The sequence below is a fragment of the Haliotis cracherodii genome, unplaced genomic scaffold, assembly GCF_022045235.1.
Source record: "Haliotis cracherodii isolate W230 unplaced genomic scaffold, xgHalCrac1.p SCAF_7, whole genome shotgun sequence".
In the NCBI taxonomy this organism is placed as follows: Eukaryota; Metazoa; Mollusca; class Gastropoda; order Lepetellida; family Haliotidae; genus Haliotis; species Haliotis cracherodii.
The window spans coordinates 17,818,479-17,841,833 of NW_027266330.1; the positions used below are offsets into that span (position 1 = coordinate 17,818,479).

The 23,355-nt window shown below is 40.2% G+C and overlaps 2 protein-coding genes across 2 annotated transcripts; both read right to left on the reverse strand.

Moving 5' to 3' along the window:
• Positions 1-6,536: 6,536 nt before the first annotated feature.
• Positions 6,537-12,684, reverse strand: LOC139447201 (sodium- and chloride-dependent glycine transporter 1-like). Its single transcript, XM_071228425.1, has 7 exons — positions 12,639-12,684; positions 12,043-12,155; positions 11,355-11,483; positions 9,861-9,960; positions 8,848-8,948; positions 7,072-7,242; positions 6,537-6,656 (listed from the first exon to the last, which is right to left on the reverse strand). Exons 1-7 carry the CDS (start codon positions 12,682-12,684, stop codon positions 6,537-6,539), a joined length of 780 nt encoding a protein of 259 aa, XP_071084526.1.
• Positions 12,685-13,520: 836 nt separating this feature from the next.
• Positions 13,521-18,554, reverse strand: LOC139448714 (sodium- and chloride-dependent glycine transporter 2-like). The gene is made up of 7 exons (XM_071230260.1): positions 18,518-18,554; positions 17,879-17,992; positions 17,637-17,705; positions 17,048-17,179; positions 16,002-16,296; positions 15,505-15,637; positions 13,521-13,628 (listed from the first exon to the last, which is right to left on the reverse strand). Exons 1-7 carry the CDS (start codon positions 18,552-18,554, stop codon positions 13,521-13,523), a joined length of 888 nt encoding a protein of 295 aa, XP_071086361.1.
• Between the last annotated feature and the right edge of the window lie 4,801 nt (positions 18,555-23,355).

Genomic DNA, 23,355 nt, shown 5'->3' on the forward strand with positions numbered 1-23,355 from the left:
ATGCATGGTTAAACAGAATACAAATAACTAATGGCAAGGCGTATGGATATGTGTCCGGGCTAACGCTACTTTGAAAGGTATTTCAGTCACAATCATAGCTGTCGTCTAAATATAGAAGCATTCTACAAGCACGGGTATAGTGCTGAAAGGCCAAAACGCATAACCGAGGCGAGTCTCAACCAATGAGTATAACATTCTGGCACTCAAAGGACCTATCACTGCAGAGCAAAGGTGACACACAGAAAGAGGCTCTTTTTTGAAGAGAAAAATATTTCAATAAAATACTTATTTCTGCGACATCCTATTTCAAAACGTCAATGTCTTAGTCATAATAATATCCATATTTATGAAGGAGAAACAAAATTTAAAGAACATAAAAAATGCTCCTATCAAGTGAAACACACATCATGTGAAATCAACCACACAGCAGCACAAAACAATATACAGTGAAATAGGGACATTTTCCCGAATGGTCGGCCATATAGCTTCACTGTCTTCATTGTGACAAGTTAGGTTTCTGTCAAAGTGTTTATTCAGTATCCAAAGGTCTGGACAGACAGGGATGCATTTCCTTCACCGAGCTCAGGCTGCGCTGATCGCATTTGGTGACTTTCTTATCTCTATTAAGGAACAGGCAGTGGCAAGCTAGGCCTGACGGAAACTGGCCCTTGTTTGGCAGATAGGTTTGATTGATGGTGTAATGGTTGTTCTCGCTTGTTCTCGCAAGATTTGATGAAACTTTATACGTATATAATTCGATGTTACCCGACTTATAATAATAATCCTTATATGCTCTTCAAAAAAGAAACGCATAGCCAGATGTGTATGAGGTAGGAACATACATTTATACGAGGAACCGTAAAAGGTATTGAGCTAATATGTTGTGGAGAGAACGGTTAGTGATTGTAGTCATCTCAGTTATCGGTACGTAGGAAAGGTCCAAGGTGAAGGTCAGCTACTATCTATAACGCTATGTTCCCCGTTGTATGCGAATCACATCCTGGGGAATGGTAGCCCACTCGGCCTGCAACGCAAACGCAAACGCCAACTGCTGCAACGTCGGGGGTTGTGGTTGACGTCTATCCAATTCATCCTACAGGTGCTCTATTGGGTTCAAATCCGGGGATCTGGAGGACCAGGGGAGAACATCAACGTTGTTGTGTAGACAGGCTCTTGTGATCCGTGCTTATGCGGTTGTCCTGCTGGAATACACCGTTGCCGTTGTCTGCAATTGGGAGGACGTATGGTTGGATAATTTCGTTGATGTATGTTAATCCGTAAGATTGCCCTGGATATGGACCAAACCTGTCCTGCCGTGATGAGAGATATAAGTCCACATCATAACGCTACCCCCATCAAACCTGTCCACTCCCTGTACGCAGTTTCCGGCGTAACGTTCTCCCCGACGTCTGAAGACCCTTGCTCTTCCATCCCCTCGACGGAGGAGAAATCTTGATTCGTCGCTGAACCAGACATCTCTCCATCGCAGTTGAGGCCATACCCTGTCGTTGCAGCCATACACCAATGCAGTTGTTGTTGACGATGTTGTCGACTCAATATGACGCGTGGAACAGGACGTGTTGCTCGTAGACCTGCTGCTTATAAACGAGTTCTTACGGCCTGGTCGGAGATTCTGCTCAGTCGTGTTATTTGGGATGCGGTTGTGATGGCTGTGGTCGTCCTTTTACATCGGTGGCGCAGTCGGATGTAGCGATTTTTGGCGGGGTGGTTACTCTCGTCCCGACCTTGGCCGAACACGTGTTGACCCATGCTGTTGAAACCGATCACATAGCCTTGTGATGGTGCTGGGGGCTACATTGAAAACCCTGGGTACAGCTGATCGGGATTCCTCTGCCTGCAAGCGGCCTATGACGTTGTTTCTTTGCATTTCTGTTAATCTTGGCATGTTGTTGAACTGTCACTGTTCGACTGACGCAGATGCAAGGCATTCGTAGGCCCTGCACTTAAAACCGTTCTTAGTGCTGCTGCACGTGCAGTGCGTTCAGCTACATGGCTCTTTTGTTAATTCACTGGGTGCGCTTTTTTTTCGAATTGTACGGGTTTCCCGACTAATGGTTTGCATGTCCTTGTTGTGATCATTTTGCATATGGCAAAAATATTTCCGTTTTACGTTTCATTTTTTGAAAGGGTATACCTTATGTTTATAACGTGTCACGTCAGGAAAGGACAACTATTTGTGACATACATATTATCTCACAATTTATTAATATTTGCACCTCTTTCCTTTCTCACAAGTCAATAGGCTTGAATCCCATTGACTTTTAAATGAATTATTTGGGTTCAACACATTCAGTTATTTTTGACGCTTTAAAAATATATAGAGATATGTGTATATAGATGTACATCGATTCATACATTAATGCCACACCTATATTTTTTACACAATTAACAGAAGCATTTATTTCCTTATTGATATCATATGTATTGCTTTTCTATTCTATGAACATTTACCTTGTCTATTTTCTGTGTTTAGCAGGGTTTATTTTCCGTACTGTTCGCACATTGTTACGTGTCAATTACAAATTGAAACAATAAGTAAACTGTCATACAAATAACAATTGCATTACAAAATGAATTAGATTTATAATTCAATACAAATTGCTGCAATTTAATTGCAATAGCAATACACACTAGCCTGTCAATACAACATTTAATTAAACTATGCAGAATTTATATAAAATATGTTCCATATATAACCCATGCATTAATTGTTATATGATGCAGACATTTCTGATGATTATTTTATGCCCTTACGCCGAGCGTCAGGCATATTATTATGTAGCTGAATGTGTGTCATCTTACCGCGACTGTAGTAGATCGTTCGTCATGCTGTCAATGACTCGTCTGTTTCTAATATTTACAAATTACAAGCTGTCGTAATAAACATCGCTATTGCAAACTGTCACAAAACACAACATTCTATCACCCAACAATATACAGTAACGTTTCGTTATTCAGTGAAACGTGCGGCCTAGAAATTACTGACCAGCAAAGACTTCATTCAGAACATAGATGGCAATGCAAGACAACTCTGTGACGTGGTTACTGACAACCACTCCTGGGATACTTCATATACTGTACCTTATTTTGCGTGACAACAAATAAAAGGTTGCTACCAGTGATTTCGATCGAGGTGTAATTTTAACCGAGTTGTGTTTGGACTCCTGTTATTTTGTTTTAACATACAATTCAGACAGGAGGTTTCTGGCCGCCTTAGGTAAACAGTCAATTCAGTAATGTTACGGTTGTATATGAATGACACATAAACTATGTGCATTAACTATCATGTTGAATAACATGACAGAGATATTGGTAGACGGCATTATGCAATCTTAACAGACCACTTTATATTTCATTCAAATTTTGGTGTTCTGGAGGGACAAGTCAAGATCGTTGTGTTCAGACAGTTCCCCTACCAGGGTTGTTTATAGCAACCAAGTGGTGTAGGTTACGATGGCTACTGTGTTCAGTTTGGTGGAAGGTTGTCACATGGTGTCTACGGTACTGACAAGTCTTTTGTCTTTTCTTGGTTCTCACTCATTCAAGTGGTTTACGGATAATACCAATGCATGTGTGCTATTATTAAAAAGGGTAGCATGAAGACACACTCACAAAATCTTGCGTTAATTATCTGGCAGTTGTGTTTGAGCTGCTGTATATGTTTGGAAGTAGACTGGATTCCCCGAGAACAAAATGATCAAGCAGATTATCTGAGCAAGCTTACTGATAGAGATGACTGGGCGGTTGCAGACTGTGTTTTTCATGTACTTGATGAAACATGGGGACCACATTCAATAGATCGTTTTGCTTCTTACTACAACAAGAAGACCAATCGTTTTGATTCTAGGTACAAGAACCCTAATTCTGAGAATGTGTAATTTTACTTCAGATTTGAGTAATGAGGTGAACTGGATAATACCACCAGTGTATCTGGTCTCTCGTGTGTTGTGCCAAATGCGCAAATACAGAGCAAAGGGCACGTTGGTTGTATCTCAGTGGTACTCGGCGAGTTTCTGTCCTTTGCTACACAAACAAGGTACATTTCTCAAAGAAGTAAAAGACTTGGTTTATTTGCCGTCTTGCAAAGAAGCTTATGTTCCCAGTCGTTTTTTGGGAGCTGTATTTGTTTTCTTCGATCAGTTGAATTATTGCATATTGCACGTTCAGATATCATGTTTTGTGAACATTATATGTCTATACTTATTGAACAGTCCAAGACGGAGATGGTGGATGGGTAGTCATAGGTGTATCTGATTCACTGCTATGTCCTGTTATGCACTTACAACGTTATTTAACGATGGCAGAGATTGCCGTGGATTCTCAGGAATATGTGTTCAGAGCACGAAGTACTGTTAATGGTAAATATGTTCTGAGGAAAGAAAACAAGCCACCGACTTATACAAGACTCCGTGAAATATTTCGTATAACTTTGTCCCCTTTTGTTGGTGATGTGTCAAGGTATGGCCTGCACAGTTTTGAGGTCAGGTGGTACTTCAGCGGCAGCAAACAATGTTCATTGGGTTTGTAATAGGTTGTTTTCCTGAAATCCCTTTATCTGTTTCTCATACAGAGTGAATGCCTCGGCGAGTGCCACAGGGGAAGCCACATTGTGTGTTTGTTGTTTATATCTGGCTTGACGAGGTTTTGGAAGAGAAATGAAATTTCATCGGTTGAACAGAGTGAATTAGACTGAAATTGATTTCTCTTGAAGGTTAAGCCAGATATAAACAGAGATTATTCCAGGTATAGGGCGCAACCGTGAGGGGTATATATAGGAACTGTAAAGCCCGGGTAGTTCAATCTCTCCTGTGGTGTCGCCGTTACAGTGCGGTCTGTTTACTTTATGTTTATCTCCTGTGCATTATGGTGATGATCATTTTCTGTTGGCAGGTGTTGGCAGTCTTGCTTCAAGACAAATGTCGTCACAGTGACGAGTATGGTTCTGAACCACAAAACATGGATGGTACCTGGTAATTGCATATATCTTACAGTAAGATGTTACACTGTCGGTGACTGGCGTGGTTCTCAAATTATATGGATCAAGGCTAGTGACGCTACTGGGTTTGTAACGGGACATTTCAATGCAGAGTAAATGCCTCGGCAAGTGCCACAGGGGAAGCCACATTGTGTTTTTGTTGTTTATATCTGGCTTGACGAGGTTTTGGAAGAGAACTATCACTGGAATGTTCCCGAGAGCGGCATTAAACAAAACATATATAAATGTACCCTCGATATATAGTATATGTCGATCACAAGACGCTCAGAAACGACATGATCTATAAATTTCTACAGCGTAGCTCTATGTTTTGGCATTTGGAATTCCCCATTCTATTCGTGCTCGAGATGACGTAATAAAACTCTGACTGACTGTGTTCCTGATGCGTCCTCAGATCTACAGGCAATGAGGTTTTGAACACTTTCCTTTTGGGGGTAATTAATGAAAACGCAAGTACAGATACATATATCATGGGAAAGTTTCCAATTCTACCACGTACAGCGATCAAATGTCAAATACCGATACAACAGCTAAAAAATTATTTGAAATGATTACATGTTTGAAACATAACAAGGTCTCTGGCATAAGTGTCGTATCGGAAATTAGTTTTTATCATGAACTCTGTGGAGTTGTTCGTTCCTATGTAAATATGTTGGCCTCTTCAATAAAGTCTTCACATCAGGTATCTCACAACAAGCATGACTCATGTCTTTATTTTAGCCAATATAAACAACATTACAATTCACTAGATACACATTCACGGAAGCCGATAACTATCATTAACTGTCCTTAGAAGCATACGGAATACGCGACGCACACAGTTCGTTGAAACTAAAAATATCATTTTCAGTGAAAATCGTATCAATGTGAGACAACATAGTTGATGTTTATAAATATGTAAAATTTAAAACATTGCGTCGTGTATTAATATATTTTGCAAAGGCACTAGACAACGAATGGTGTGTAGGACTGGTGAGACAAACTTTGGTATATTAGATAATAAAATATCGTTTTCAGTTAATAAACAATGGACAAAACATATTTGTTGTTCATATGCAAATTTTAGAAGTTGGATATTACGTTGTAGCAGGATCACACAGAGTGGTAATAAAATATTCCCTTTCATTAAGATCACGTCGACAAACCAGATCTCGTCATTCTGACATGGAGGTATGAAAACAAAAGCTTTAGTGTGCATTATTAGACTTAGATTATTAGACACAAATTTGCAAGTTGGCATATGTTAATGTTTGACAATCTGATATACCTAGGTGACCAATCAATAATGACGTTTAGTATATTTCAAATCTATTACGATCAATCTCTAAAACACGTTCGCTAATTCACTTCGTATTGTGTCAGATCAATAAACGAGGCTTAAAATAGCCCTCCAATGAAATAGACATTTTCAGCGAAGTTACTCATAAGAGGTATGGTGACGTCACTTCCTAAACGAAGATATGGTAGCGAATGGGTCCAGGATATTGATCATAACCGAATGAAGATATATCACACTGGGTTATAGAGGATGGGTTGACATGGACGTATCGACTGCGTTGAGCGCTTCTTGCTCCCCACGTATGTCGTCTATTGGTATATCCGTTGGTACATCTTCCGGAATGAATGCGTTCACCAATTTCTGGGTGGAGGGAAGAAATAAACAATACATTATGCACTTTTTATTATTTATACATAAACTTTATATTAATTAACATATGTGTCCATTGAATGTCGACGCCTGGGAATAACCAGTCTCGATTATTCTTTTGAGCATAAAAGGTAAACTATAGGTGAAATTACCTGAATATTTATGAATCATTGAACATCAAATATTACATCAGGTGTTCGCGAAAAGAGCAGCATGTCATGCTTATGTGTCTTGGGATGTAATAGGGTACTGTATGTTTTTATATAGGTTTGTAGGACTGAGGTTAATTTGTGTCCATCTCATTTGTACCTGGAGCATAATGCCTTATCTTATGAAAACATCATAACCCACTCCCACATATATAGTCACTCACTCACTCACTCACTTAGGAACCAGCTTCAGTTACCTGTTTAAATGTGTCCCCTTCCGACTTCCATACACAGTACACCATCCAGCAAGGCGTAGGTACAATTATGAAGAGAGATATTAGCCAGCCAATCACAGTAGCCCATTCAGGGTAGAAGTAGTCACCGTATTTTGGAGGACGGTACTCGTAGAAGGCGTACAAAAATATAGTCTGGAAATAGTGAATACTTACAACTGTGGCATATGAACATGAAATAATTGTGATCGTTCTTTGAGCGAAGAAGACAAGTATTTGGAATGACGATACTAAAAACAACCACTCCAATGAGACGGGGATCTAGTAGGAAAACACTATGGGATCGCTCTGTTTAGCGACAAGTCAATATCATATTCGTAGGGAGCAGCACAAAGATAGGGTTACCGCAACATTCACCTAACGTACTCTAATAATTACTTTGCTCTCCTGGCCCTGAGCATGATTTGGAATACTGCTATTCACCCATTCCTTGTAATAATAACAACCACAATAACCAATTATCACAACAGTAATTATAATATCATCTGCAACGTGGCACGGTAGAAGAAGGAGGATCAGTCAGTTTACTTGGGAGAGGAGTTATTGACCATCTCATGGATGGTCAGGCCTACACGTACTTGGGAATGCAAACTCCAGAATGCCATATCAAGGACAAATGACAAGGACAGAGGACAAATGTAGACTTTAGAAAATCTGGAACCGCTCGAAATACAGTCTAATTCAAAAATAGTTATGCTGTACCCGTCCTTTCGTATTCTTTTGGTGTTGATTGGACGAAACAAACAATTCAGGGTATTGACACTCTCACACGAAGAATCATGGCGGACAATAGATCCCAACACCCTCGTTCTTCCCTAAATCGCTTATACTCGCTTTGATTAACGTGGAGCCTCTTTGTGATATAATATTGAGCACATGTGCACATATTTATTTGTCTTGTGATCCTCTAATGAAGCATGTCAAGACTCTGATAAAAACAAGACATTCCACAGTTTTCTTAAACGAGCCAAGGATGTGGGACATAATCTCAATGTCGGACATAATCCGACATAATCTCAATGACCCAGAATATGTAGTGGGCGGCATGGAAAATGATAAATACAAAATTCTTTGGAATAGGCCCGTATACAGCCTCAGACGTATCCAGGCCAACAAACCTGATCTTGTCCTTTTTGATAAATCCAATGAAATCATTTATATCATTGAATTTTCTGTCCCTTTTGACACCAACGTGGTTGACAAGGTTGAGGAGAAACATGGCAAATATGCGGATCTCGTTTTCGAAATGTCACGCTTGCATCCAAAGTACCAAGTTTTCCGACTCTCCATTGTTCTCGTTGCCTTAGGTTTCGTACCTCCCAATCTGTTGACTAACATTGAGAGAGTATCCGGGTTTGCTACGAGGAATACAGCCCTTCTGACCATCTGGGTAATGCAGATGGTTGTGTGCAGTGTTAGGGAGTCTTCACATTGCCCGAAAAGTTCTGGGTGGGTTTGACTAGGCAGCTCTTCCTGGGAGAAGTCCCATTCGCTGTCTGTGCTGCGTGTAGAGGGGGCAAGGGTCCTGTTGCGCCCCCAAAGTGTTGCAGAATTAGGTGATGAAAGGTTCAAATCCCACATTCGGACCAAAAGTGATTCTTCATTTGGCATGATTATTGCCGTGCTCGTGTGATCACTTCGACCTTTCCAGCCACAATACCGTGAGACCAACTGACAAACTGGAAGCGACGTCACTCACTCACTCACTCATTCAAGATTAAACATGGATGAACGTCCTACCATGAGAAGCCCAGGTGTGATGTATTTCATGAGGAACGTCAACCACTTTGGAATGGTCTGTCCATACATCTCCAACGTACACTTGTCCAGTCTCCTTATACCTGTAATGTACACGCCCTCGTCATACACAGATGCTTTCACAGGACATGAATCGTTTTCTTTTTGTTCTATTGTCAGAAAGTTGAAGGTTCTCACTGAGTTTCCGGGTTGGAATAGGTCTCCAGCAATGCATGTCTGTCGCATGGATCGGGTGATCAGACTTGGTTTGTTTCTTTGTTTGATGTTTAACGCCGCACTCGGCAATATTTCAGCTACGCGACACGGCAGTCTGTAAGCATTTGGGTCTATCAGACTTGATGACTTGATTGAACCAGACTCGATTATTTAAAGCTGTGTGCCTGACCCCCAGATCCATTTATTACCCTCTTACGCCAAGCACAGGTTGCTGGAGACCAAGGGACTCAATGGGGGTATCAAAAACTTTGGACCCGTGAAGATCCGGGGTAGAATAGATCTTCAGCAACCCATGCTTGCCGTAAAAGGCGACTATGATTGTCGTAAAAGGCGACCAACGGGATCGGGTGGTCAGGCTCGCTGACTTGGTTGATGCACGTCATGGATCCCAATTGCGTGGATCGATGCTCATGATATTAATCACTGGATTGTCTGGTCCAGACTCGATTATTTACAGACCGCCGTCATATAGCTGGAATATTGCTGAGTGCGGCGTTAAACAACAAACCAACCAACCAATCAAGAATTTTGAAAGTCAAGTGCTGCGTGAGTGCGTGAGTGCGTGCGTGCGTGCGTGTTTGTTGTGTTTGTTGTTTAGTGCGGCACTGAAGATAATCGAGCCTGGACCAGACAATGCAGTCTACGCATCGATCTACGCAATTGGGAACGCTGATATCCAATCCACCAAGTCACCGATCCGGACCACCCTATCCATTTAGTCGCATCATACGACAAACACTTCTCGTCGGGAATCCCCATGCTACGACGAATATATTTACCAAACACCCAGGCCAGTACTAGACACTCCACCACCCCAAACAGCATCACGGGGGGCACCGATGAGTACCAGTCTACGAGGGTTAGGGCGTAGATACCACCCTACAGCGACAGCATGTAAACAAGAGACGTGTTTTGAAACCAATGGAAATGCTTATGATGAAAGAAATAAAGGTCTCCATGTGAACACGCAAGATCTGAGAATAAGCCGCAAACATACCATGATTAATAATGATATTATTCAAAGAATATTATTCAGATTGCTAGTTTAACTATGAGAATGAACCTTCTGTTATACGATTAAGAAAATCCTATAAATTGAGTTTATTTAATATTGGTGACGGCATACACATGATCTCATATTTAACGATCCAAAACAATCCACTTCAACACATATTTGAATTGTTTGGGTCTCCATTCGACACTTACAAATTATGGACTCATTCTGGTATGCAACATTGTATTTATCAACATTTTGTGGACACTTTCTCCATATACCGGCATCTCTTCTGAAGAGTGAGTATATCGATAAAACGGGTCAATTATCAATAGTCAAGCAACATCATGACGTGAGACACCAATATTAGGCTTCAAATAAGTTGGGAATCGAACTCGGCGCTTCTGCGTGACGAGGGAAAGCATTTATCACGAGGCTAACCCATAATCCGTTATATGAAGAGAAGATCTTGTGACACGAGCTCGTCATGAAAGTAAATTCGATATGCGTGCCACAATAGTTGACAGCCTGTCCTATGAAAATCGAGATGCAAATACTCCACTGGTGGTTTACCGTCACAAACACTTGCAAAGTCAAGTCAAGTGTCCGCCTCAACAAACACTCGAACATATGGTTTACGTCAAAATAAAGAATTGCATCAAACATCATGTTTGTTACTGATGCGTCAAATTAAGCTGTTCGCCGTTTGTTACAGAAGGCCATCGAGCGACAACCAACGGCTGGAATACCTAAAGTAGCACGTGACCAAAATAAGTCACAGTGAAATGCTCCTTCTGCTCACCGTCTGACTCCGTGGTGTAGTGGATAGACCGCCTGCCCACAAGGTCTTTGGGTCGATCCCCGCCCGCGTCATACCAAAAGATGCCCAACGTCGGTACTTGTTACCCTGCCTGCCGTTCGGCATTGAGGGTTAAAATAAGGACAGGAAGGATCTGAGTCAGTACACGGTGTCTGAGTAGGGTATCCATGTTAACCTGCGGCATTGCGTCTCAGTGGGCGAGCTCGGCATTAGTGCGGACAAGTACAAGCAGCCACAACCAACACACGCGCACGCAGGTCGCTATATAAGTGCAATAATACTGAACGCGACTTTAAAACTATTTCACTTCCCCCCAACTTCCTGCTCATGACGCCAGTGTAACAACTATCAATTTGTAGAAATTCATAAGACGCTAAAAATAGACGATAATTTTATTCCACGCTCTTGGATGAAGCAGTGCCTGGCGAACCCTGATACCTAAACGTTATTTCGTCCTACCTGAGTAGTATAGGGAAGAGCCAGAAGGAAGCAAGGAAGAAACACGATCAGGAGGAGAAGCCATCGCCGCTTGGCCAGTGAAGGGAACTGGTCAGCTAGTGTCTCCTGTGTTATCTCTAAACTCGGTACCTGCAACGAAGGGTTCGTTTTAAATTGTAATTGAATTTATACGTGAACAAATAACAGAGTATATATCAGTACACGCATGTCCATCATCACAATTGGAATCATTTTTGACTTATTGATGCAAAATATACCATGTTGTTAGTTCATAATTTCTTCTCGTCGATATATGGATGAAACCATTCGTTAAGACCCGGCGTCGAATTGGTCTTCAGCAACCCATGCTTGTCGTAAGAGACAAATAACGGGATCGTGAGGTCAGGCTCACTGACAAGGTTCATGCATGTCATCGTATCCCAATTGCGTAGAACGATGCTCATGATGCCAATCACTGGATTGTCTGGTTCAGACTCGAGTATTTACAGACCGCCGTCATATAGCTTGAATATTGCCGAGTGTGACGCTAAAGAACAAATAAACAAGTATGGCTGAACACTGATTTTGGGACGCATTTTCACTCCCTTACACTTACACTTACGGCAAGCATAGGTTGCTGAGGACCAATTGTAACCATGAATCCCTATATTCCAATCTTGTATGGTTGTAATAAACTAGCTTCATATACCGTTGTATCAAGGCCTAACGTCATCATCATCAGGAAGACCAACACCGACCATAACTGGGGCACGGGGAGATAACTCACTGCTTCCGGTAACACCGAGAACGCCAGATTAAGACCTGCAGGCAGGAGTGAATTGGTTGCATACGCACATGTGTATGCATCTTACACTGAAGTTATACATGATATACAGAAAGGCATTTATTATCAAAAACTGGCCTCTACAGTTAACCTCTCTGTCACAGAAGCTTGTCAGCTGTACATTTTACACTTAAGACCCTGTTTATTACTGTATACTAACTAAAAAGAAGAATGATGTTGGGTGCTAAATAGAATCTCACCCGAGTGTCTTTTGAGATCAAATATATCAACGCTAGGCGATACAAGATTAACACTCCTCAGCAAGCCTCGATTTTGATATATTTAATATCAACAGACACGAGGATGAGATTCTCTATGCATATATGTTCTACATTAATAACAAGCTAACAAACGTCAGTGGATCAGACTTATGTACATGTAGATGCCCAAAGTGAGATGCCCAGAGTTATAGTACGACGTGGATGTGCAGTTTACTATTATTATTCGTTAATCTGGTGTACCTGATGACTGGAAGTCGTCCATGTTAACCCCGGTCACGTAAGCCATGTGCCCCAACACCGTGAAGATAGACAGTCCACAGAAGATGGTGATCAGAGGATCCACAATACACAGAAACAGCGCAACTCTGGGAATCAGCAATATTCAATGACCACTTCTGTTTGTTATGACTTAAGTGAGCTGGGCACATTATAAATCATTTGGCAGTGAGCTTTCTCAGTAAGTAAGCAAACCAAATGTAAAATGAAGATTTAAGGAGAGATTATAAAAATCGTAGTTTATTGGTTCTTATTTCTCTTTCCGATATCATCCTTGTTTCAAGGAAACGTTTTAGCAGTTTAAAGGTGCTTCCTTCGACATTTCTGTCAATGAGTTTATTGTGTGCTGTTATTCTTGAAACAAGGAAAACATCCATTTGCACACATGTTATATGCCTCTAAGATCGTAACATAAATATCGTTAACATTATGGATAATGGAACAAATGTGTTGATATGAACTTACCCGCCAAACATAGGGATGCAACCTCTCGTGATTCATAGTTATATCACCATTATGGTATAAGTCGGGGAACACATGTGTTAATATGAACTTACCAGCCAAACATAGGGGATGTTTTCGCAACCTCTCAGAACATGCACAATTATGTCAGTATTTTTCTGAAAAACTGTAGAATACGTGTGTTAAAATGAATGGACCAGAAATATATAGGCCATGAAAAGGAGAATCCGAACATTTGGTTCAAACACGTTTTTTAGGACATCCCCTGACAAGCTAACAAGCTTATTTTTGGTGAGTAAAAACCTTGCATCAATGTTTCCATTACTTTCTGGAACAAATTATTCAAACATACAGGCCCCACTGGCATATTAAATATCCAACCTCTTACCTGTAGCAGTTACTGCTTCGCTGATTGTGACTGGAAATTGTGTTGGCGATCCCTGTACTGGTTCCCATCGAGTGAAGGGCATAGCCACATGCTTCGATCCATATCTACAACACATCAAGATCACAGATCATCGTAGTACCATGTCCTCCGTAATGCCATTATTGGTATATGAGTCATTTCAATGTTTGAAGTTTAACCCGCATTCTAATACCATACAATTATACTCTCAGAGAACAGAGGTTTTGTAAAACATGTAACATGGGCTATCTGGAGGACCAATATCACTTCTTGTTAATTTGTAATGTATGTGGTAACCTTCGCAAGCAGTATATTCCAGAAAAGTTTCATGTCCATCCAACGTTATCTGAGTTTAATATTCTCATGTCAAACCGAGAAAAATCTTTAATTAGAAATACATCCAAGTTTGTACATCGCCGTTTGGCCATACTGTCTTCTGAAGACCCTCAATCGTATCATGGGCCATCGGCCTACACAAGTACAGAATAAAGAATTATTATTATTGTCATTATAAAATACCACACAACCTTCAGAGGGCAAACAAGTAGAAAGAACATTTTCTCCACACGCAATCATGAATAGTTTATGATGTAACAGCTGATACGGTGAACTTTGCCATGGCACTCACTTTAGGGCTTTTTAGCTGTCCAAAGTCTGGTCTCATGAGATATAATATTCCATCTGTCGCCCCTGGCAACAAGGAACCCCGTATTAGGAAGACAGCACACACAAGCACGGGGCACATGAAGGTGACGTACACGATCTGGAAATGATATATATTTAGACCAGACTACACGGTAATTAACATCATGAGCATCGAACTGCGCAAGAGTGATGATACATGTAGGTTGCTGGGATGATACATGTAGGTTGCTGAAGACCCATGATAAACCTCTAATGACGTCATCCTATTATTTTCACGGGCCTTCTTTCCGAAGAGTTACCGCTCAGAGGGACTTCATCTGGATTATTCCTCTGTCCCGGGGATAGAGTCCCTCGCTAGAAATTTATTTTGCTTTGTCTGTGTGCATTTTAGGGCTTTAAAACTTGCAGGAAACAGAAAATATTCATTTGGCAACAAGAATGAGCGGCTCTTTATATGTTTACTGCTCCCGCGATTCGAGTGTTTCCCCTCACAACTAAAAATATTGACCAATCAGAAAGCTACTTTCACACCCATTCTGTACGGTCTGATGTCGGCCATTTGTGCTCATTTGGATTCAAAGTGGCGAGGCGATGGCTTTCGGAGTGTCATGTATTGGAATTGATAAAATAATCACCCCAGACAAGGTAGATATTAAGGTTTTGTGCAGAATTTCGATTTTACTTAAGAAAGGGCAATGCACGGAGTGTCTGGCCTTGTGTAAAGATAGATTCGGATAGTGCATGTCTGACACTCGTGATAGTAATTGATCCTGAAATATTGAAGCAACGGCGCAAGGGCCTGTGGTTCGTACCTCGTATACCGAGTATATCGGTCTGGGAGCAAATAAATATTTGTTTTGTTCTGTTCTGTTGACTATATGTGCAGAATGATGTAAAATCGAACGACAAAATGTCTTCTCTACATTTCAGTTAAAACTTGCAACCTCCGTATCTGTAGCCCATTGAGTGAACCACAGGGCCTTTAAGAATCTTGTTTTCAAGTGCATGTTCGCCAGCAAGGTTGTTTCAAACCTTTCCTTCGATGACATTAGTGAAGGGATGCGTTAAACTGACCGCGCGACCCACTCACAGTCAGTAGATAATATTTGATTTACAAACATTGTGCGGTGCAAGGCAACACTCGTATTTTCGTATTACATCCTTAGCCTTTTCGCGAACACCTGGTGTCATTACTGATTTTCATATAATTGCTTCGTTGTTTTTGCTTTTACACCTTGTGGAATCTGGTTCGTTGGGGTCTGTTTTTTCTCTGGCGTTTTATATGTACTGACGTATGCCTAAATTCGCACCATATACCTTGCCCGTAACACGGATGCCCTTAAACAGCATGATGTACATGGTGACATAGGTGAAGAGTAGACATCCAAACAAAGGCCACCGAATGGAGCCTGTGTCATCAAGTCCACTCGAGATGTCCAGTGCATTATACCTGAAACAGATGTGTTGCTTGTTAACAAGTTCTTGGTATCTTCAAGGATGGACTATCATCTTGGTAAATTTATTTTATCATTGCCTACCTTTCTACGTTCAACCACATCAGGAATACCTCGTGACAATCCAAACTTTTATCTTACCCCGATTTACACGAATCAACGTCCATTGTTTCTCACGTTGCTGGTGGCAGAAATGGAAATAATATCAGGTTATATCTTCAGCTTAAACCATTCCAGGAAGGAGTAGATATCCATAATGATCATTAACTTAAGGCATGTAGAAATAATAAGCATCTTTACAAGTCACTGCAATATCGGTTTTAAATAATATTTACTCATAAAGACAATTTAAAGACTTGCCTCCAGAATTCTTCTGAGGCACTAGCAACATTCGCAGTGGGCCCATTCAGGTGACCCCACTGTGTAGTGTTTATAGCACCTTGCAGAGGAACAGTGTCATTGACTGTGGTGTTCATCCCTCCCCGTCCATGCAGCGTCGACTCCACGCAGCTGGGTGTGTTCCAGGGATTGCCACAGGTCGACCAGGGCAGGGGATTGAAGAAGGAGTTGAAGAAGTAGTAGAGATACCAGGAGAAGTACATAGACGTGTACATGGCGTAAACCCACGACACCAACACCGTGCCTAGGCCAAGACCTGGTCAAAATACACACATGTATCATGTATTAAATACAATTAAGTTAACAGTCATTATACGTAATTGTATTGCTTCCATCAACCGTTTCCTCTCGACCAAATTCATTTAAATGTACTTTCCATTTCTAATATATTTCCATGGCCATATAGCTTATATAGATATATGCGACCACTGTTTCGTCAGCACATATGTTGGGAAATGTAACTACACCTGCTAGGATGTCGATATTCAGCCCGAAGTCTGCAGGAAAAAAAATGAAATTTATATTTTTGATCTTGTTATTCCCAATACAATGACTTTGTTGAGGTAGCTTGCACTCATAAAACGATATCAGTATAGAGAATCAGACATTAAATATTGCACCGAATTTCAGAAAATATAGATTTTAAAACACAAATCTTATTCAGCACAAAATATTATTTATCCACAAGTTGTCAGTGAAAATTTCCAAAGCACTTGATACAGTTACCGTATTCGATAATAAGCGCCCCGCTCTAATAAGCGCCCACGGTGATATTTGGGATCGGGTTGTCAGGCTCACTGACGTGGTTGATGCATGTCATCGTATCCCAATAGTGTGGATGCTCATGATGTCAATCACAGGACTGTGTTTTCCAGATTCGATTATTTACAGACCATCGTCATATAGCTGGAATATTGACGAGTGCGGCGTTAAGTAATAAACAAAACAAAAAAATGGTATGGAATTCTGGATAAATCCCCGATACATACATATATTGTATTTGTCACCTTTCATGGCTGGACAAAACTTCCACACCTCAACAGGGCCTCTCTGGTAGTATTGCCCAATGACGACCTCCAGAAAGTACAGGGGTACAGCACAAAGTCCCACAAACACCAGGTATGGGATCAAGAATGCTCCTGAAAAGAATAAACAAAATAATCTGTGAGTCGTTGAGAGTATTTCTGAGAAATACAGTTTTTAACACTGTCCTATTTTGTAAGAGACAAACACTTTAAGGGGACTACACTCTTTTTCATAATATGTATTATGAGGCATAATTATTTTGTCGAGTATTTTGAGTGGACAAATGATTTATTTCAAGACGAAGTATACCAGATATATACTAGTAAATCACATAGTTCGTAAGTATTTGTAAAGAACATTACATTTGCAGTTTCATATATCTATATTCTTTTGTTGCTGACAAAGAAACTGGTATATATTTACATAGTCAGTGTGGTACAAAAGTGTACGATTGAATCTTAATACAATGAAATAACTACAGAAAATATTCCGAAAATCTAATTTCATATATGTTAGCACCGAAGCGTAGTAGGGCCACGGTGAAAATTGTTTTTGTTCTCTCCTACTTACCATCTCCTAAGTAGGACTTACCATCTTCTACGTAAGACTTATTATCTCCTACGTAGGACTTAGTATCTCCTACGTAGGAGATAGGAAGTCATACAAACAAACATAAACAGTGACTATTTTTTTACCAATTAATGTTGAGACTAGTTTCCCTTATAGAATATTAAACTTATATTTTGGGGGTTGCTTTATTTTTTGTTTAAGGTGGCAATTCAACTCGTTTAGTGGATCATCTGGTTGTGTACCTCCGCCGTTTCTTGCGCATAGATAAGGAAACTTGAGCAGAGTTCCCTCCCCGACACTGTATCCCAACAAGGTGACAATGCCATCCACTCGATGGCCCCATGTTTCTCTTGTTTCTGGAAATAAGGAACCAGTGGTGTAATATACGTCCTAGCTCAGGCGTTAGAGGATATTAGAAGTTAAACACCAAATAGCAATGCCAATCGGAGTTGAGACAAGGCGAGGTGAAAATGAGGTTTAACGTCAGGTTCAAGTTATTTTCATGTATATCGCGACGTGTATACCCGTGTGTGTGTGTGTGTGTGTGTGTGTGTGCGTGCGTGCGTGCGTGCGTGCGTGCGTGCCTGCGTGCGTGCGTGCCTGCCTGCCTGCCTGCCTGCCTGCGTGTGTGCTTGCGCGCGTGTGTTTGTGTGTGTGTGGAGACTCCGAACGAGCCAGTCATTACTTTAGAATCCTTTCTTTCTGATGATTAAAGGAAGGTTTTATCCCCCCAAATGCCGAGCGCCAGAAATGTATTTTGGCATTACGCGGTCACAGGATCGAACAAATAATCTTCCACTCTCCCTACAAACTTTCTATAGAATTCACCAAAGAATCAGTATCTTGGATAAGAACAGCCGAATTGTGTAGACCTGGTGTACCTGTTTTCTCAGTTTCCAGTTTCCCTTGCTTTGTCATGGTGGAATAGACGCCTTTTTGTTAGGTTAGAAGTTCCACTGAGGAGGATGTACTATATATTGTATTCACCTGTAAAGTAATCAAACACAAAATGTTTCAAAATAATAACAATCCAAATATCAGTGGCGACAAAACCCTTTCCACATTCGTTGGGCATGTCAACTAAAACCCGAGCCCAAAGTAAGATTCATGCATATCAAAAGCCTGTCAATGAATCACAATAAAATAGTGATTATAATATAAGTGTTCGCGAAAAGGTGACCGTATCTTGCCCTACCGGTGCACCCATCACAAATACATGCCAAGGCAAGTCAACTGTTCTTCTGAAAATAAACGAGTACATTTGGTAAAATAAACGTTTAGTTACATAGAAATAAAAATCATACAGTAAAGTATTTATATTTTTCAACATGGTCATCATACCACAACTGAAATTGTTGTGTATGTGGCTGAACATGAATTGGTGACAGGATAGTTATGGTTAGGGGGAAGAATATGTTCGAAAGGATTTATGGATGTGTACATCGTAAATAAAAGCGACAAAACCCTTTCCATAGCCACAAGAAATCTCTGCTGAAGACAGAGTCCACTGCATGATTCATGAGAAGGTGTTTATGAATAGCTTTTGAATAGTGATGATACCAGGCGCTCACGAAAAGGTGAGCGTATGATGACCCACTGGTGCCACCCTACACAAACACATGATCAGGCAAGTCAATTGTTTACCTGGATAAAAACTTCGGGAACATATTGTACAAGTCAAAATAGGGCATTGCAAAGGACATCATGCACGTGTGTGCTTGTGTGTGTGTGTGTTTGTGGCTGCTTGGTCTAGTCCGAACTGATGCCGATTTATAGTGCTAGCCCACTGAGATATCATGCCGCAGTGTAAAAGGAACATCCCACTCAAACACAGTATACTGACTCCGAGCCGACCAGTCCTTGTTTTAAGCCCACTGAGATACCATGCCGGATAACACTATTTACATATTTAACTTTCAGATTATGTAGAAACACGATTTGTTATAATACAGAACGGTAAACAGGGGCACCAAATCACACAACGGGCCATTCTCGGGCAATAATAACATATAACTGAAACATATAACTATAGGCAGTTCTTATAATTAAGGAAATAGTAGTTTTGTAACTGAAATGTTAGACATCTGCAATTTATCTGTGTTGAGAGATTAGCTAAATTGAAAATAGCATCTTTGTAACGGGCTTCACAAAACCAGAGGATGATGTGAAGAGGTGTACTTTCATTTCTTTTGAGGCGACTCAGTTGATACATAAACTAAAATAATATGAGACATTAATTACCTTTTCTGGCGTTGATAGTGATGAATAAGATGTGCAGTCTGATTAACACAAACTAAAAATCCTGAACAGTTCCCGACAATTATTGTACTGACTGCACAGATACATGTGCAGATTATGGATGCCGTGGATATGTGACAGGAAGCGCATCACCTATTATTATGCATGTATACAAACGGAAGTCATCATGTATATTCAAACAGCGGATAATTTCGAATCTCCGTGACTAGAGTGTGGTTGGTGGAATGAATCAGGTAATTCCAAACCAAAATGAGCAATGTTATATACAGTGCGATGAGTTTTCAATATGGTTGCCATGTACGTGCATGGACTAATGTCACGTTTCACTTGAATATCGCTAGGTGTGTCGTTAAGCAAAAATAAAAAGATAGAAAGACGATACATTACAATCATACTTCGATTGTGACTTGTCTGTCCGACCATGTCTTTCTGTGAATCCATGTAGGGTGTTGTTTCGGCCAAGACAGTAATTTACAAACATCATTAAAAAATGTTCAGTAAACTTGGAGGATATTTTTCTTTCAAATCCATCTCTATGCAGTATTTCTTCACGTGGCACAAAAAATGCAAAGCTTGTCCTATTTAGATAACTGATACTGGATTCATATCTAATTTAACACCTAAAAGAAACTGCACAAAACGTTTTGAAGACCTATCATGTCTTACTAAAAACGTCATAAACGGCACTGAGTGTACCTTTTGTGGATTGATATATGTTTGAGAGACACAACAGAAATTATCGACACCAGTCAGCCAGCATAGATCGGGCATCAACAGAACTGTTTCCAATTGTGTTTACCAACATGTCCTGTTTCCTTTACACATAGATACTGGAGTGAGTGACTATGGTTTTTCGCCGCGTTTAGCTATATGCCAGCAATATCACGGTGGGGGACACCAGAAATGGTCTTCACACATTGTACCCATGTCGGGAATCGAACCCGGGTCTTTGGCGTGACGAGCGAACGCTTTAACCACTAGGCTACCCGACCGTCCCCATAGATACTTGAAGTACTTCTCATTGTTCTATTTATGTCATCTAATATATATCAGTTATACATTAACGGCTGTTACCGTGCTAAAGTCATCCTCTTATTTAGCCTTATATTGGTCATTGTGTCAATTTTTTATCAAAAATATTAAGAGCAGCAATTTAAAATACTTAAACATCCAAACACAAGGCTGATATCGAGCACTGTTCCAAACGTGATGGATCGTAAGACTGCATCGTGATCACTTCAGAAATACAATTTCTTGCAGATGTTTTTACTACTAGTAAGTCTAGTCCTTACTCGCTGGTGGAGAGAAGACAATATCGCTGATGCAGATATCATGATTTTGAATGTTATTACTAAAGACAAGCACACGTCATTATTATTGCAGTGAAGATAAAAACACTAAATACACGTTTATTAGAAAATTTTAACAGTTGTTCTCTTCATTTTAAAAAAACATTGCTTTCACATATACATGTAGCACGAGCCGACTCGTCTGTCATACAGACCTATGTGACAGTTTTCAATCTTGTACTGAATTACTCTGGTGTTACTTAGCGAAGCTTATTGGCGAGGGTGTTATACCTCGTTTTTTGTAAATAATCCTATTACCGCTGTTGCTGCTTGGTGAATATTATTACCACTGATATTATATTTTATACTGCTATTGTAATTGTACTGTCATTGAATTTTGTATTGACACTCTATTTTGTACTGCCATTGTATTTGAATTGCAGTAATTTGTATTTATTTGTAAACCTGGTTCATTTCATTACACAATTGTTAATTTATACCATTGGTTGTTGATTGTTGGTTTCACACTGAATTCTTTCATGGGTAACTTATTGTTTCAATTTGGAAGTCGACACTAACAATCTGGTTATTCTTATCCAACAAAGACAAAGTTTCAGTTAGTCACAAGTCACTAATGAAATTGACCATTCCAGAGCAGAAGATTAACACCCATGCTAAAATATGACTAGGTGGACAATCAAAGTCGATTTTGAATTTCCCAAATCAAAACAGAATGAGACTGCCAATTCTGATGTGGTCTCAAACGGCCTTCAAGATATGTTGATTCTAAATATACACCAAACATCAGAACTATGGGAACTATAAATGAAGGCTTGGAGTAATATATAATTGTCTGATTCAGAAACACGATTTAAAGGGTGCCAACGGTTGTGAAGGATACTTTCACCGTTGCGAGAACACCTGGTGTCATCGCAATTTGATAGTGATTCATAAACACATGATCATGATATTCGTTCAATAGAGTCTGCATTAAGATTTGTCTTTTCATTATGGAAAGTGTTTTTTCTGCTTTTATTGAACATCTCGGTTTTGGCCAGCATGAAATTGAACAAGTACCCATTTTTTAATAGCGTATACCATAACACTTTTTACATATTTCACTTTCAGATAATGTAGAGACACGATTTGTTAATATTTAACATACAGAACGGTAAACAGGGTCACCAACACACAACGGATATCAAATTCGCGCCATTGTCGGGCAATAATAGCATATAATTGAAAAACTACACACACATTTTTCAAAGACATGCTTAAAATCTGTTTTCAATCGTAAAAGAGTCTTACAAAATCAAATGAATAAGATATTTATTTCAGTTTGTTTATAGATAATTGGGAGGCTAAAAAAAGTACATAGATGTAAAAATAGGTGGTGGAGAGGACATCTTACAACTTTTCGCCGCAGTCATGAAAAATGTGCAAGTAGTGAAAAGGGTTTCACAGGTAGTGCAGGATACGTTCGCCTTTTGGCGCGCATCTGTTGCAGTCACAAAAGGCATTTCTTATAATTAAAGGGGCGGTCGGATAGCATAGTGGTTGAAGCGTTCGCTCGTCACGCCGAAGACCCGGGTTCGATTCCCGACATGGGTACAATGTGTGAAGCCCATTTCTGGTGTCCCCCGCCGTGATATTGCTGTAATATTGCTAAAAGTGGCGTAAAACCATACTAACTCACTCACTCTTATAATTAAGGAAATGGTAGCTTTAATAACTGAAATGTTAGACATATGCAATATATCTGTGTTGAGAGATAAGCTGAACTGAAAATAGCATCTTTATATCGGGCTTCACAAAACCAGGGGATGATGTGAGGAATTACGCACTTTCATTTCATATGAGGCGACTCAGTTGATAAATAAACTAAAATAATATGAGACATCGATTACCTTTTCTGGCGTTGATAGTGATGAATATGATGTGCAGTCTGATTGACACAAACTAAAAATCCTGAACAGTTCCCGACAATTAATGTACTGACTGTCCAGTTACACGTGCAGATTACGTATGCCGCAGACATGTGACAGGAAGCGCATCACCTATTATTGTGCATATATACAAACGGAAATCCTCATCTATATTCAAACAGCGGATAATTTCGAATGTCCGTGACTAGATTGTAGTAGGTAGAATGAATCAGGTAATTCCAAACC

Coding starts and splice junctions, on each gene's coding strand:
- LOC139448714 (XM_071230260.1), bottom strand. CDS start 18,554: ATGACAAAGCAAGGGAAACTGGAAACTGAGAAAACAG. Junction 17,180..17,636: donor TAAGTCCTACTTAGGAGATG/GTAAGTAGGAGA, acceptor TATTCTTTTCAG/GAGCATTCTTGATCCCATAC. Junction 16,297..17,047: donor GTTTTGTCCAGCCATGAAAG/GTGACAAATACA, acceptor TATTTTGACCAG/GTCTTGGCCTAGGCACGGTG.
- LOC139447201 (XM_071228425.1), bottom strand. CDS start 12,684: ATGGCTTACGTGACCGGGGTTAACATGGACGACTTCCAGTCATCAG. Junction 9,961..11,354: donor CTCTTCCCTATACTACTCAG/GTAGGACGAAAT, acceptor CTGTCGCTGTAG/GGTGGTATCTACGCCCTAAC. Junction 8,949..9,860: donor AGTACTGGCCTGGGTGTTTG/GTAAATATATTC, acceptor TGTACATTACAG/GTATAAGGAGACTGGACAAG.